The 11467-nt window shown below is 46.9% G+C and overlaps 1 protein-coding gene across 1 annotated transcript; it reads right to left on the minus strand.

The window, feature by feature from the left end:
- Positions 1 to 200: 200 nt before the first annotated feature.
- LOC125524710 (beta-arabinofuranosyltransferase RAY1) lies at positions 201 to 3077 on the minus strand. Its single transcript, XM_048689754.1, has 4 exons — positions 2341 to 3077; positions 1490 to 2230; positions 1133 to 1379; positions 201 to 916 (listed from the first exon to the last, which is right to left on the minus strand). Exons 1-4 carry the CDS (start codon positions 2524 to 2526, stop codon positions 435 to 437), a joined length of 1656 nt encoding a protein of 551 aa, XP_048545711.1. The 5' UTR covers positions 2527 to 3077; the 3' UTR covers positions 201 to 434.
- Between the last annotated feature and the right edge of the window lie 8390 nt (positions 3078 to 11467).

An 11467-nucleotide genomic window follows, 5' to 3' on the forward strand; every position in this document is an offset into this window, starting at 1 on the left:
CTGAAATGAGCTGCAAGCCTGCAAATGTACTGTCCCATTTTGGTGTTGTAATTTTTGTCAGTGAATGCCTGCTTCTGAAACTTACAGCACCCACAGATGAAGGGGTAGAGGGTCTGAACCACCAAGATAAATGTAAGTTTTTCCTTCCCTTTTATTTTATTTTCCTTTCCTGTTTAACACCTGAAACATATATGCTGTCTCCGCAACCGATTATAAGATAGCTGAGAGGCATGAATTGCTATTACTGATTATGTTTCGTGATTCATGTTTGAACTCTGAACAATGTTCTTTTGTTTGTTTTGTGTGCATGACATCATATATTAACTAACAAACAATACATTATACATTTTGTCAAAACAAGCAGGCTGTCGATCCTTGAACATTTTCAGAATTAGCATTGGCAAGTAGCTAACTGTCTACAATAAGGTCAGGTACTAACTTTCCATGTCGTCAGACGCGTGAAACTGCTCGGCCACTGTGAAGCTACTACTTGCTTCACCCCAGCTCTGCAAGCACATCCTGAAGCCAGGATCATAGTCCCACAGCCCGGATTCCATCTGTCGCTGGAGTTTCTTCTTCCTCCCGTTTACCCAGTTATTGTGAATGATGAAGCACCCGAGCTTCCTGCAAGGCGAGCGCATGTCGCGCCTCCCCCAGAGCCCCTTGTAAGCTCCGTTGGGGAACAAGTCCCGGTCCAGAAACATGACGGTGAGGTTCGTGCTAGGCTCTAGGCATCTGTCATTGCCGAGTCGGTTCACACCTTCCTTCCCACACAGGACGTCATAGAAGCTTGGCTGCTCTGATGAGTTCGATTTGGCCGCGTGCTTCACTACCATCTCCATCGCAGTGATGGTGGCGCTGTCTGATCGGGCGTAGTAGAAACCCGAATTTAGCCGGCGTGGCAGGTTGATTGGCCCTGTGAACAAAGAACAGTGAGAGAATTCTCAAACACAATGTTCTTTGTAGGTATTCTATTTCTTGAATGCAGACTGGCACCATGCCATAAGGTGTGAAATGTGCAAGAAAATCTAACACGTTGAGTTAAATATAAGAACACTGTTATTATCCACCAGAAGAAGAAGCATTAGCAAAGCCAAATTTGTAACCATAACCACTAAGATGTAAAAATCACCTGTCTCATTGTATTCATCTGATTGGGCTGCGAATGTAGCAGGTCCAAGAGAGTGCAGGAACTGCACTGGATTGTGAAACCAGTAGACATCAACATCACTCAGCAGCACGTTGTACCCCATCCTCAAAATCTCCAGAACAATGCGCGATTTAACCTTCGTCACTCGCTTAAAACACTGGGTTCCAAAGTGGCAGTCATCGAAACTGACGTTCTTTGGTGACGTAGGATCTCTGAAAACTGGCAAACCCTAGAATCAGGAATTGAAAACTTGTGCATAAATTGACAGTTTTGCAGAAAGAAAATAACTGACAGAAAACAAGAAAAACAATGATGGAGTGAATTCAAGTACATCATTACCTGCAAGGCGGAGAATTCGTATGTCTCTTGATCTAGAGCACAGACTACAAAGTTTGTGACTCCGAGACGGCGCAAGCGGCACACCCAGCTCATAAGCATGTCCCTGTAACTTGCCCCAGCCACACCAAGAACAACAGACTTATTATCATCGGCTACGGACCGAAGGAGCATTTCTAATGAATATGGAACGTCAGAGGCTTCTGAAGAATAGCTTGGCAGATGATCAGGCAAGCAATTGTTCTCTTTGTTCCATGGGTTACCACCAACCTCTTCATGGGCATCCTGTTCTTTACCTGTGACAAATCTTGAGAATGTAGGCTCTTCAACTTTGCTCAACATGTAATCTTCAGAATGCTTTACCACTTCATACAGCATGGAGAAAGAATGATGATGTCCTCCTGGCGGACGACGGCAATACGACCCGTAAACCGAAGCGAGATGCCGGTTGACACCGTGCTCCCATGATCCACCAGGTAATCTGCCGCTGCTACTCGAACCAGCGCCGCGCTTTGCGGTGGAATCTTCGGGGTATAGCCCAAGAACTAGACTGCTTGCATCGAAGACGAGCCTCGTTTCAGATGACAGAACTTCATGGATCAGCCACCTGCTGTGCGCCCCTCTTCCATACAGAAAAGAAGGCACAACTCCTGCAAGCAATGGACGGCCCGGATTGTTCCACGCGAAAACGAGCCCCCTGTCGCTGCCATCTGCTGCCCATTTCTCAGCTTGAATCTCCTCTAGCTAATGGAATTCATCAAATGAATACTTCATTATCATGTACGTAGAAGAACAACTTGGAGTTTTCTACGAATCTAAGATTGCCGTTGATAGAAGGATGGAAGAAAAAGTACCATCGCGCTGTGGGCGAGATTGTAGGGTAAGCTGGAAACGTTGCGTGCCATTGAAACGAGGAGCCAATCACGGTCGACTCTGCTGAGATCTGCCAGTAATGTGACGGCTTCGGGGAGCAGAACGACTTCGGCGTCGACGAGGACGCAGACGTCGGAGTCGGCGGCGGCTTGCGCTCTTGCGATCATGGAGTGGAAGAATGGCGTCCCCGTGAACCTGAAACCAGGAGAGTAGGTGCAGCTCAGTTCGAGCAGCTTACATGGCGGACCGAACGAACTGTACGAGTTGAATTTGCGAGGGCGCCCGCACGAGGAATCGACGGCGGCCTCGACGGTGACCCGGCGTCCGAGACGTTCGGAGAGGGCGAGCGCCGACGGGTGGGAGCCGAGGAGCACGACGGTCACATCCCACGGGAGCGTCAGCCACGACCGCACCGCCAGCTCCTGCCGCGCGGGCGAGCCGTCGGGCGGGTGGAGCGGGGATGAGAAGATCGTGACCCTCCGAGCGGCGGTCCGGAGGTGGCCTTCCTCGCGATGGTGGTGGCCGGCGCGCGCTGTGGCGGAGGCGCGGTGGAGCACGGCCGCCGCGAGTACGACGAAGGCGAGGGCGAGGAGGAGGACGACGAGGCATCCTGCTCGGCGCGGCGATGTAGTAATAAGGCCATGGACGCCGCGGCGCGACGACGCTCCCCGGCGGCGCGGAAGAAGAGGACGGCGGTGGCCGTGCGAAGGGAGAAGCATCTGGGCGAGCGCAGGCGAGTGGCGGCCTGGCGGGGCGGGAGAAGTCAGGCACTAGCTTCGTTTGGCAGCTTGGGTGGGGTCTACCAGTCATTGGGGGGCGGGGAGCGAGACTGGCTTCAACGGGAAGCAAAGGTGCCGCGGAAACTGCAAACGTCTAGCAGGTGGGACCAGGCCAGTCTCTTGGTGGGTTCACCTGTTAGTTTTTTTTGAACAAGGGGGTGGTGCCACTGGCACCTTTCATTGATCTCAAGCGCAAGTTACAACTGAGATTTTACAGTGTTCCAAATCAAGATTTCCTAGCTTATGAAGCATAGGACAGTGATCAGCTGCATGAGATCTGCTATTACAAACTAAAATGGAGTAACCATTGGGAGCTGAAGAGTATGCATTGGCTGCATTGACATGCGCTTTCCTGTTAAGCTCCCTGGGAATGTATCGAACATCGGTTCGAATCTGATTAGTGGTAGCAAAGAAGCTAGCTAAGTAATTCCTGATTTCCCAATGGCCAGGCTTGTTACGAATATCTCTCGATGCTGCGGCATGCGCCAAAGTCTGGTTGTCTGTAAGAAATGTAGCCTCAGTTATAGCCAATTTAGCTACTATCTGACCTGCTACCTGAAGTGCTCTCGCTTCCGCCTGAAGCGGGGAGTCAACCTGATTTTCTAGAGCAAGTGCACACACCTCAATTTGCTGTTGTTCATCTTCGAAGTAGATGAGTACGCCAATTCCCGCAATGTTTTGCTTTCCTGCTTTCCATGCGGCATCTGTATATATCTTGCACCTTGAGCTCATAATTTGAATTGGACCTGTATTGGCATGCTTCTGAGAATTTAGAGATGCATTTGTTTGCGAATTTTGATCATTGCACTGCTTCGCAGGATCAATCTGAAAAGCTAGCTCCTGATTCTCTAAGATGGCCTGCATTGTTTGGTACACCTGTGTTGGTTTTGTTTCTTTCCTGCCAAAGAGTGCATCATTCCTCACCTTCCATATGCACCAAAGAAAAGTCATTATATTTATAAGAGAGGCCTGGGGGTGCCCTGAGTTAAGAAGAGCATGAATAATTTCTGCAATGCTAGTATAGTTGTTACAGAGGATTCCAGATTTAATAAACCAGGGATGAGCAACCCAGGCTGCTTTTGCAAAGGGACAAGTAAAGAAACGATGCATGTCATTTTCGTCCTGATCACACCTAATGCAGCCTTTCTTAATATGCTTGGAATATTTCCCTGCTCTCATGCCTGTTGGAAGAGCTTTACTCAAGAGCCTCCATGCAAAAGTCTGTACTCTTGGAACCATGGTCTTATCTTTCCACACCTGCTTGAGCAACTGCTTGATTTCTTGAGATACGTGTCTAGGTAATGGAGATCCCTGCTGTTGTAAGTCTTGGAGGCATGCTTTGTAAGCAGATTTTGAAGTACATTTTCCTGAAGGATGTAATTTCCAACAGAGGATATCAGCTCCCTGATGTTGAATAATTGGCACCTTCATGGTGTTGTTAGCCACTTCATAGTCAAAAAGATTATAAATAAGACTGGCATTCCATGTTTTTTGATTTTGATTCCATAAATCATTGATTTTGGAAGGATATACATAATGCCCCGGACGAATTTGTAAATGCTCATAAATCGATTGCCAATGAGGAAAACAGGGAGTGCTCCAAACAGATGAATTACCATCAAGAATTTGATAAATTAAATTTGCATAAAGAATGTGCTTTACCTTGAGAATTGAAGCCCAGAAACCTGATTTTGGAATGTTGTTTTTTGCTCTCCATATAGAAGTATCAGGAAAATATTTAGATTTAAGTACCTGTGACAAAAAACTTTGTGGTTCCTCTGCAATTCTCCAAGCTGCTGATAGGATTAGTCCTCTATTTACTGCTTGGATGTTCTTGATTCCTAGCCCCCCTTCAAATTTTGGGGTGCAAATGTCCTTTCTTTCGTACAATGTTTAGGAAATTCTCAAGTATCAACGCAAAATACCAAAACCAAGAAACTGACCTCATGCTCTATTTAAGAGTGTCATCCGTCTCTCGTTCATTGATATGAAATCTTCAATTATATCTTCATAATCAATCTTCTCCAACACATCATTTTCAAGTGCTAGTTTCTCCAAACCATTAAGTATTTCTTGTGTTATAGTAGAATGTAAGTAGGACTTCAACAACTTGATTTTAGAAAAGCTCCTTTCCGCAGATGCAACAATTACAGGAATTGTTAACCAAATACTTTCTTCTAGACCTAGGATGCATAACTGTTTCTGTTTATGAACCAAACACAAATCATATCAATGAATTTGAACTGATGAACTCCATGACTTATAGGCTTGTAACTTGGATAGATAGTTGGAATGGAAAAACATAGAACCTTGATTTTGGACTTGGAAGAGGAGCTATTGGAAATCTTGAATCTGTGACCGACAAAAAATGTTCCAAAACATATTAATATTACTGTAGTAACTAGTAAACTGTTATACAAATTTGCAGGTCAGTTTATCAAAATTAGTTAGAGAAAAGGGCCGCACCAGTTGGCCTTCTGTTTGGCGGCACTGTGGCAGTTTTGGCGGGCTTGGCGGCGGCCGGCGCTCGCAGCTACCGTGCAGTTCCGCATCGGGCTGTCCCGTGGCTGCAAGGAGGTCACCGCCGAGCCGTCGATTCATCAGTCAAAGCGAAAAAGATGGGAAGCGAAGGGATTAGGGAATGAAACGACGGAAGTCACGGAACATACATCATTGCGGCTGCCGCTTCGTCTATCAATCGGATCGATCCAAGTGATGAGATTTTGTTTTGGTTGATAATCCAAGTGACGAGATGGGCAGCGTACCAGCGTTGCGGCTGCGTATGGCGGACCAAGCCCAAACGGGAGCGACAGAGGCAACATTGGACAAAACTGATTTATTTCAGACTAATATGTACACATGTGTAGACCCTAATCGGGGGCCCCTGGATTTTGGGGGCCCTGTGCGAGCGCACAGCTCGCACAGGCCTCTGAACGGCCCTGACCATGCATAGGAAAAAATCCACCTCAACAAGCGAACATGCATGAGAATTTCCATTCCATTTTTTATTTATAGTTAATAAATATTTCACAATTATATATATAATCAAAAGCCATAAATCATACATATTGTCAGTTTTTGTTCTCATATATTACTCCAAATATGCATGTTCTATCTTAGCAAATCTCATTAAAATATGTTGCAAATCATTCCCGCAAGAACGTGCGGGGCACCATCTAGTTTATAAAGCGGCCGGGTTGAAAGCCTATTGAGATAAAGACTTCAATATCCATCCAAGTTTTTGTTTTGTAAGTAGGGAAATTGTCTGATAGAGCTAAGATTAAACCCTGCTGAAAATAATAGAAGACTTGCTCCAGTTTGGCATTTGACCTGAAAGGTTGCAAAATCTTTGAAGAATTTGAAGCATATGAGTAGCTTCTTCAACTGTAGCTTGTCCACAAATCAGTAAATCATCAGCAAACATTAATGAGTGAATCCTTGATAGACCAAATTACAATCAGAAAACAAACTGAAATATACTCCCTCCGTCCCACAGTGTAAGACGTTTTTACAAGCTAATATATCTTGCAAAAACGTCTTACATTGTGGGACGGAGGGAGTAGTAAAAGAGTCTTCATTCTCATTGATCCTTCTAAAAACATATAAAATTCTGCTCGAACTTTCGCCACTCCAATCGAGTGGAAGAAACTTGCCCTTACTTCGAAAGCTCCTATAACAACAAATCAGGTCTATAGCCTGTCCATGACCTCACCAAGTGCCCCCTTAGAATGACACAACAACATTATATTCTTGCAGCCGTGGACATGTTCAAACAAGTTTTCAAGAGACCAAATTACAGACTGAAAATGAAACTTGACACTTAATACAAAAGTCCTCGTTCTAATCTCTTCCTCTAAACACATGAAAGTCATGGTCGCGCCAGTGAAACTCTTGCTACAACAGTTGATCAAATCTAGTTCGGAACCTCAGCAAGTGCCCTCCCTGAGAGTAGAGACATTGACATCGTATCCGTACAACACGGGAGGCTCAAAGAATGAAAATATATGTGCTTTCCTGCACAGCGAAGATGTTTCCCTCGTCATCGCACCTCATACAAACCGGAGATCCACGATGAATCACAACGAAGATGGACATGTGATCCTTACTCTCTTGCACCGCTGTGCCAGTTTCATCAGCATGGCGATGTCGCATTGGACACAATAATCCAAAAATCTAGGACCCGTTCGAAAAAAACATAGGACCAAAACACACGTCCATGTTCTATTCCAATTCCTGTATTCGAAACCGCCAGTGGACAGACCACCGAACCTGCTAGCAAAGATTCTCCATACCGTCTGGCAGCAGTGTTAATGTCTGATGAAACGTCTCACTATTGTTTCTTCTTTTCTTTAAAGAGAGAGCCTTGACTATCCAACTGACCTAACTTCAATTGCTTTCTAACCCCGAGCCCGTATGCTCCTCCTATGAATCGTATATTCAAAAACATGATTGCTTTTACATCAAAGATGCTCGTGGCTCTTATGTGCGTCCGAACTTTCATGATGAGATGACATGCAATGAGTCCTAGACAAAACAAACGAATAGACTCTTGCAAGCTTTGAAAAAAATGGATATTTCGGAGCACCGGTTTTTCTTTTGCCTAGAGCTCTTTGGATGTCCTTTCACCATGAAAATTTTGCATGCGTCGTGAACGCCCGATCATCTTTGATGTAATAAGGAGTATTTTTTTTAAAAAAAATCTACTATTCATGTCACAGTAGGTCGGCTACGGGTTAGAAACACCATGTCTGCATTATAGTGCGTGACAAAATGGTTTAGGAGTAGTAAAAAAATCTTAGTTTATCGTAAGCTTGATCATTATTGGAACCTTTTTGTTTTCTTAGGGCTGGTCATCATCCGACTGGGCCTGAGGCACACCACAGCAGTGTACTAGTACCATACAGCTCGCACCAGTGGCGAAGGCAGGAATAATTTATAGGTGTAGCGAATTTCACGAGGTAAAGACCAATGTACAATATAACTATGTGCCGCTCGTGCTCTGCCTCGCCCGCCCGTGGCCACTGCCATGCCCGGCCCGGCACTTCCAACCTCACACGGTTGCTCTCTGATCGATGCCTTACTCGATCTTCTGGCACTTAGCCGGCTAGGGACGGCAGGTCGGAACCAGGAAAGAATCACACGAAGCTATGCAGGCTCGCGGAGTTTGGAGAGTAGCTGTGCGGAGTGCCACATTTAATGGGTATTCAAAGTCTAGAATGAAAATCGAAAACATAAAGGTTCACAAATCGTTCACTGCAAAACATAAACGTTTGTCGGTGTTGAATTAGTGCTCTTTGAAGCTTTCTTCCATTTTTTTTTCTAAAATTGCTTATTAGTCTCTCTAGTTACTACTCCCTCCGTCGCAGTGTGAAAAAACGTCTTACATTATGGGACGGAGGAAGTACATAGTAGATTCCTTTTTTAACACAACTTACTTCATAGATCAGAAAAACAAATTCACTGATGATAGATCACAGAACAACTAATCGAATTCCTCTAAAAAAACAACTAATCGAATTTATAAAAAAGAATTGATGTTTACTAGTGTATGGACTGAAAAAATGGACACAAGAAGTACGAAATTTTAGAACCAATACGGCCAAGATCCTGACCTGACGTCATTGCTCCGGCCTCACCGTTGTTGGCACATAGAGGCATTAAGCTCGTCGCTTTTGGGTCTGCGCCGCGGCTATGTCACTCGCCACCTAATTCCCTGCAGTGCCACCCGCCGCCGCCGTGTTCGCCGAGCATGGTCGCCGCCGGAATCCCCGTAACCGAGAGCTAGATTCCGTAATTGCGGTTGTGTCTCTGCGTGATTTCCATCAGTGGGCTCGATTTGTAGCGTAACTGGACTACTAGAGGCTGGAGCTGGGCTTTTTTTTTGGAAAAGGACTGGAGCTGGGCTAACATGCAGCTAGGTGGGCTGCTGGGAGGATAATTGGGCCATGGGCAATTCGACGCGCCTCTGAGAGTGTTCTCCTCCTCCCAACTAACGAAACTGAACTCAGCTCAAATCTTCACAAGTATAGTATATATACGTAGTATTTTTGCTAAATTTTAGGTATGGCACCTGCCAAACCTCGCCATATAGCTGGCTCCGCCCCTGGCTCGCACGGCGTTCGAAATTTCCTCGGCCGGGAAGCGGGCCAACGGTCTCCACGAACACAGTTTGCCTTTGCTGATCGAAAAAGAAACAAAGAGGCCAGGCAGCAAGAGAACTCGGAACCAAACCGCCATTGAATTCCCCCCAACCGCCCGCCCGCACGGCGAGCAGAGGCACCCCGCGGGCATCCGGCGGGCGGGCCCGTCACGGGGTATCTGTGTGGCTGCGGCACCAACAGGGCAGGTGGGCAGGTCGGATTTGGAATCGCCCCATTCATTTCTCCCCAACCGCGCAGGCGAGGGTACGAGAAAGGACGCGCAGACGCAGGCGCGCGGCGATCAGGGACGACGAGGCGACCGAGCGCTGCGTCGGAGAGAGGAGATGGGAGCGGTCAAGGTCTAGCGAGGGGTTCGAAAAAAAAGGACGCCGCGACGAGTCCGAGGCGTCGTCGCCAGCTGCCCGGCCCGGCCCGGCTCCAAAGAGGAGGAGGAGCGTGTTCAAAAGCTAATCTTACTAAACGAAAACCAAAGCGTCGTTAGGGCGCGGGCTGGCCCCACGGGTCAGCGTGACTGCGCTCTGACCCAAATCACCCCGTGTGGAGCGACGTCGACGGGTCCGCGGGCCGGGCGTGTGGGACCCGCCGCCTCCCCCTCGCCGCATGTTGGATTTGAATATCGCGTTGTGTGTGCATGCAAAGGCGCAAAGGCTACGCCGGCTCCCACGAGGCTCTAATTTTCTTTGAAAAATCCTTTCCGCGCTCTCTCTCTCTCTCTCCCAGGAACGTTGCCCGGTTTGAATCTTGTGGTTTAGGCTGATCGCGAGGGTTTAAGGCCTCCTTTGGTTTATTGGTTTAGAGGAATTTCATAGGAATTCTAGAGGATAGGATTCTTATAGAATTTTTTCCTTTAAAGCCCTTTGGTTCATAGGAATGGATTCCTATTCCTCCATAGGATTGGTTCCTATCCTCCACATTTCATAGGAAAATAAAAAAGAGCCTAGACTCAATGAAAAAATTACTTTGGTGTCAATCAAATGACATCTTGTTTCCTATTCCTACTCATAGGATTTGAGATACATGTCATCTCATTTCCTACAAGATTTCTATTCCTATAATAATTCTATCCTATGAACCAAAAGAGGCCTAAACTTTAAAAACTTTGTGTGTGTGTGTAAAGACTATTGCTATTGTAGTGCAGTGTAGTAGTATACGTACGAGTGTACTAGTAGTACCCACACCTGCTAATAGTAACCGTTTAGGACTGTACTGCTGCTGTTTGCCTCCTGGAGAGCACTAGCAGTGGTAAAGCGGGCACGTACTAGTAATGGTACATGCCAGGAGATCGTTTCTTTTTCCTGATAGATAGATATATGCTTCTTGGAGAGCGTAAGCCAAAGTCCTCATTGCTTGCTCGAATTCGAAATCAAAGTGTACAACCACGAGGGCCGCCGTACTACCACTAGCAAGCATGTACTACGAGGTGCTAGTGCTACTCGTGCTCGTGTTGAGTTGATTGGAAGCTGTACTACATTTACTGTCAGCGCATTGCCCCCGTTGGGACTGCAAACAAGGCCGGTCTCGTTTAACCCGTTGCTCTACTAGAGAATCATTACATTATGCCATGTCCCCGACGTTTCGGCCGACTGTCTGTTTGGCGTTTGTGGCCAGGTCATCCGTCCGTGTATGCCCTGTGGGGTTTGTAATCTGGGTTTTCGCCCGGCTTTTCTTTGATTAACCGGACAGCTCTCTTTTTTTTAAAAAAATTACATTACGACACGGGAAAAAAGTGGGGACAAAGAAAAAGAAAAGACGGCTTCAAACGAGCCGCTAGATGCGGCTCCTGGTCTGCTGCCCCAGCTTCTCATGAGAGAGCGAGAGAGAGAGAGACCTGCGCACGAAGTGCTTTCATTCATGGCCGTCCATCCACCGCTGTGATGGTCTGCCCACGGTGGCTTTGCTGATGACTTGACAGTGGCAGCAGCCAGCACCAGCAGAGCATGCCGTTGCAGATCAGCTGCACGTCCAAAACAAAACAAAACCCCTCGTAGTAGTAGCGGCGTGCGTCGCGCCCCGTCCCAGGCGAGGCGAGGCCCCGCATTCACGCCACGCTCCCCGAGAGAGAGAGAGAGAGAGAGAGAGAGAGAGAGAGAGAGAGAGAGAGAGAGAGAGAGCAGCAGCAGCAGCAGTAAACGCAGCCAGAGGCCGGTTGTTTCTTGCTTTTAAGGAGG

This window comes from Triticum urartu, chromosome 1 (assembly GCF_003073215.2).
Source record: "Triticum urartu cultivar G1812 chromosome 1, Tu2.1, whole genome shotgun sequence".
Lineage (NCBI taxonomy): Eukaryota > Viridiplantae > Streptophyta > Magnoliopsida > Poales > Poaceae > Triticum > Triticum urartu.

What these genes read in the sequence shown, in the direction of transcription:
- LOC125524710 (XM_048689754.1), bottom strand. Translation starts at nt 2,526, where the DNA reads ATGATCGCAAGAGCGCAAGCCGCCGCCGACTCCGACGTCTGCGTCCTC. An exon ending in ACGAATTCTCCGCCTTGCAG is followed by an intron (nt 1,380 to 1,489) that starts GTAATGATGTAC and finishes TCCTGATTCTAG; the next exon opens with GGTTTGCCAGTTTTCAGAGA. An exon ending in AGATGAATACAATGAGACAG is followed by an intron (nt 917 to 1,132) that starts GTGATTTTTACA and finishes CTTTGTTCACAG; the next exon opens with GGCCAATCAACCTGCCACGC.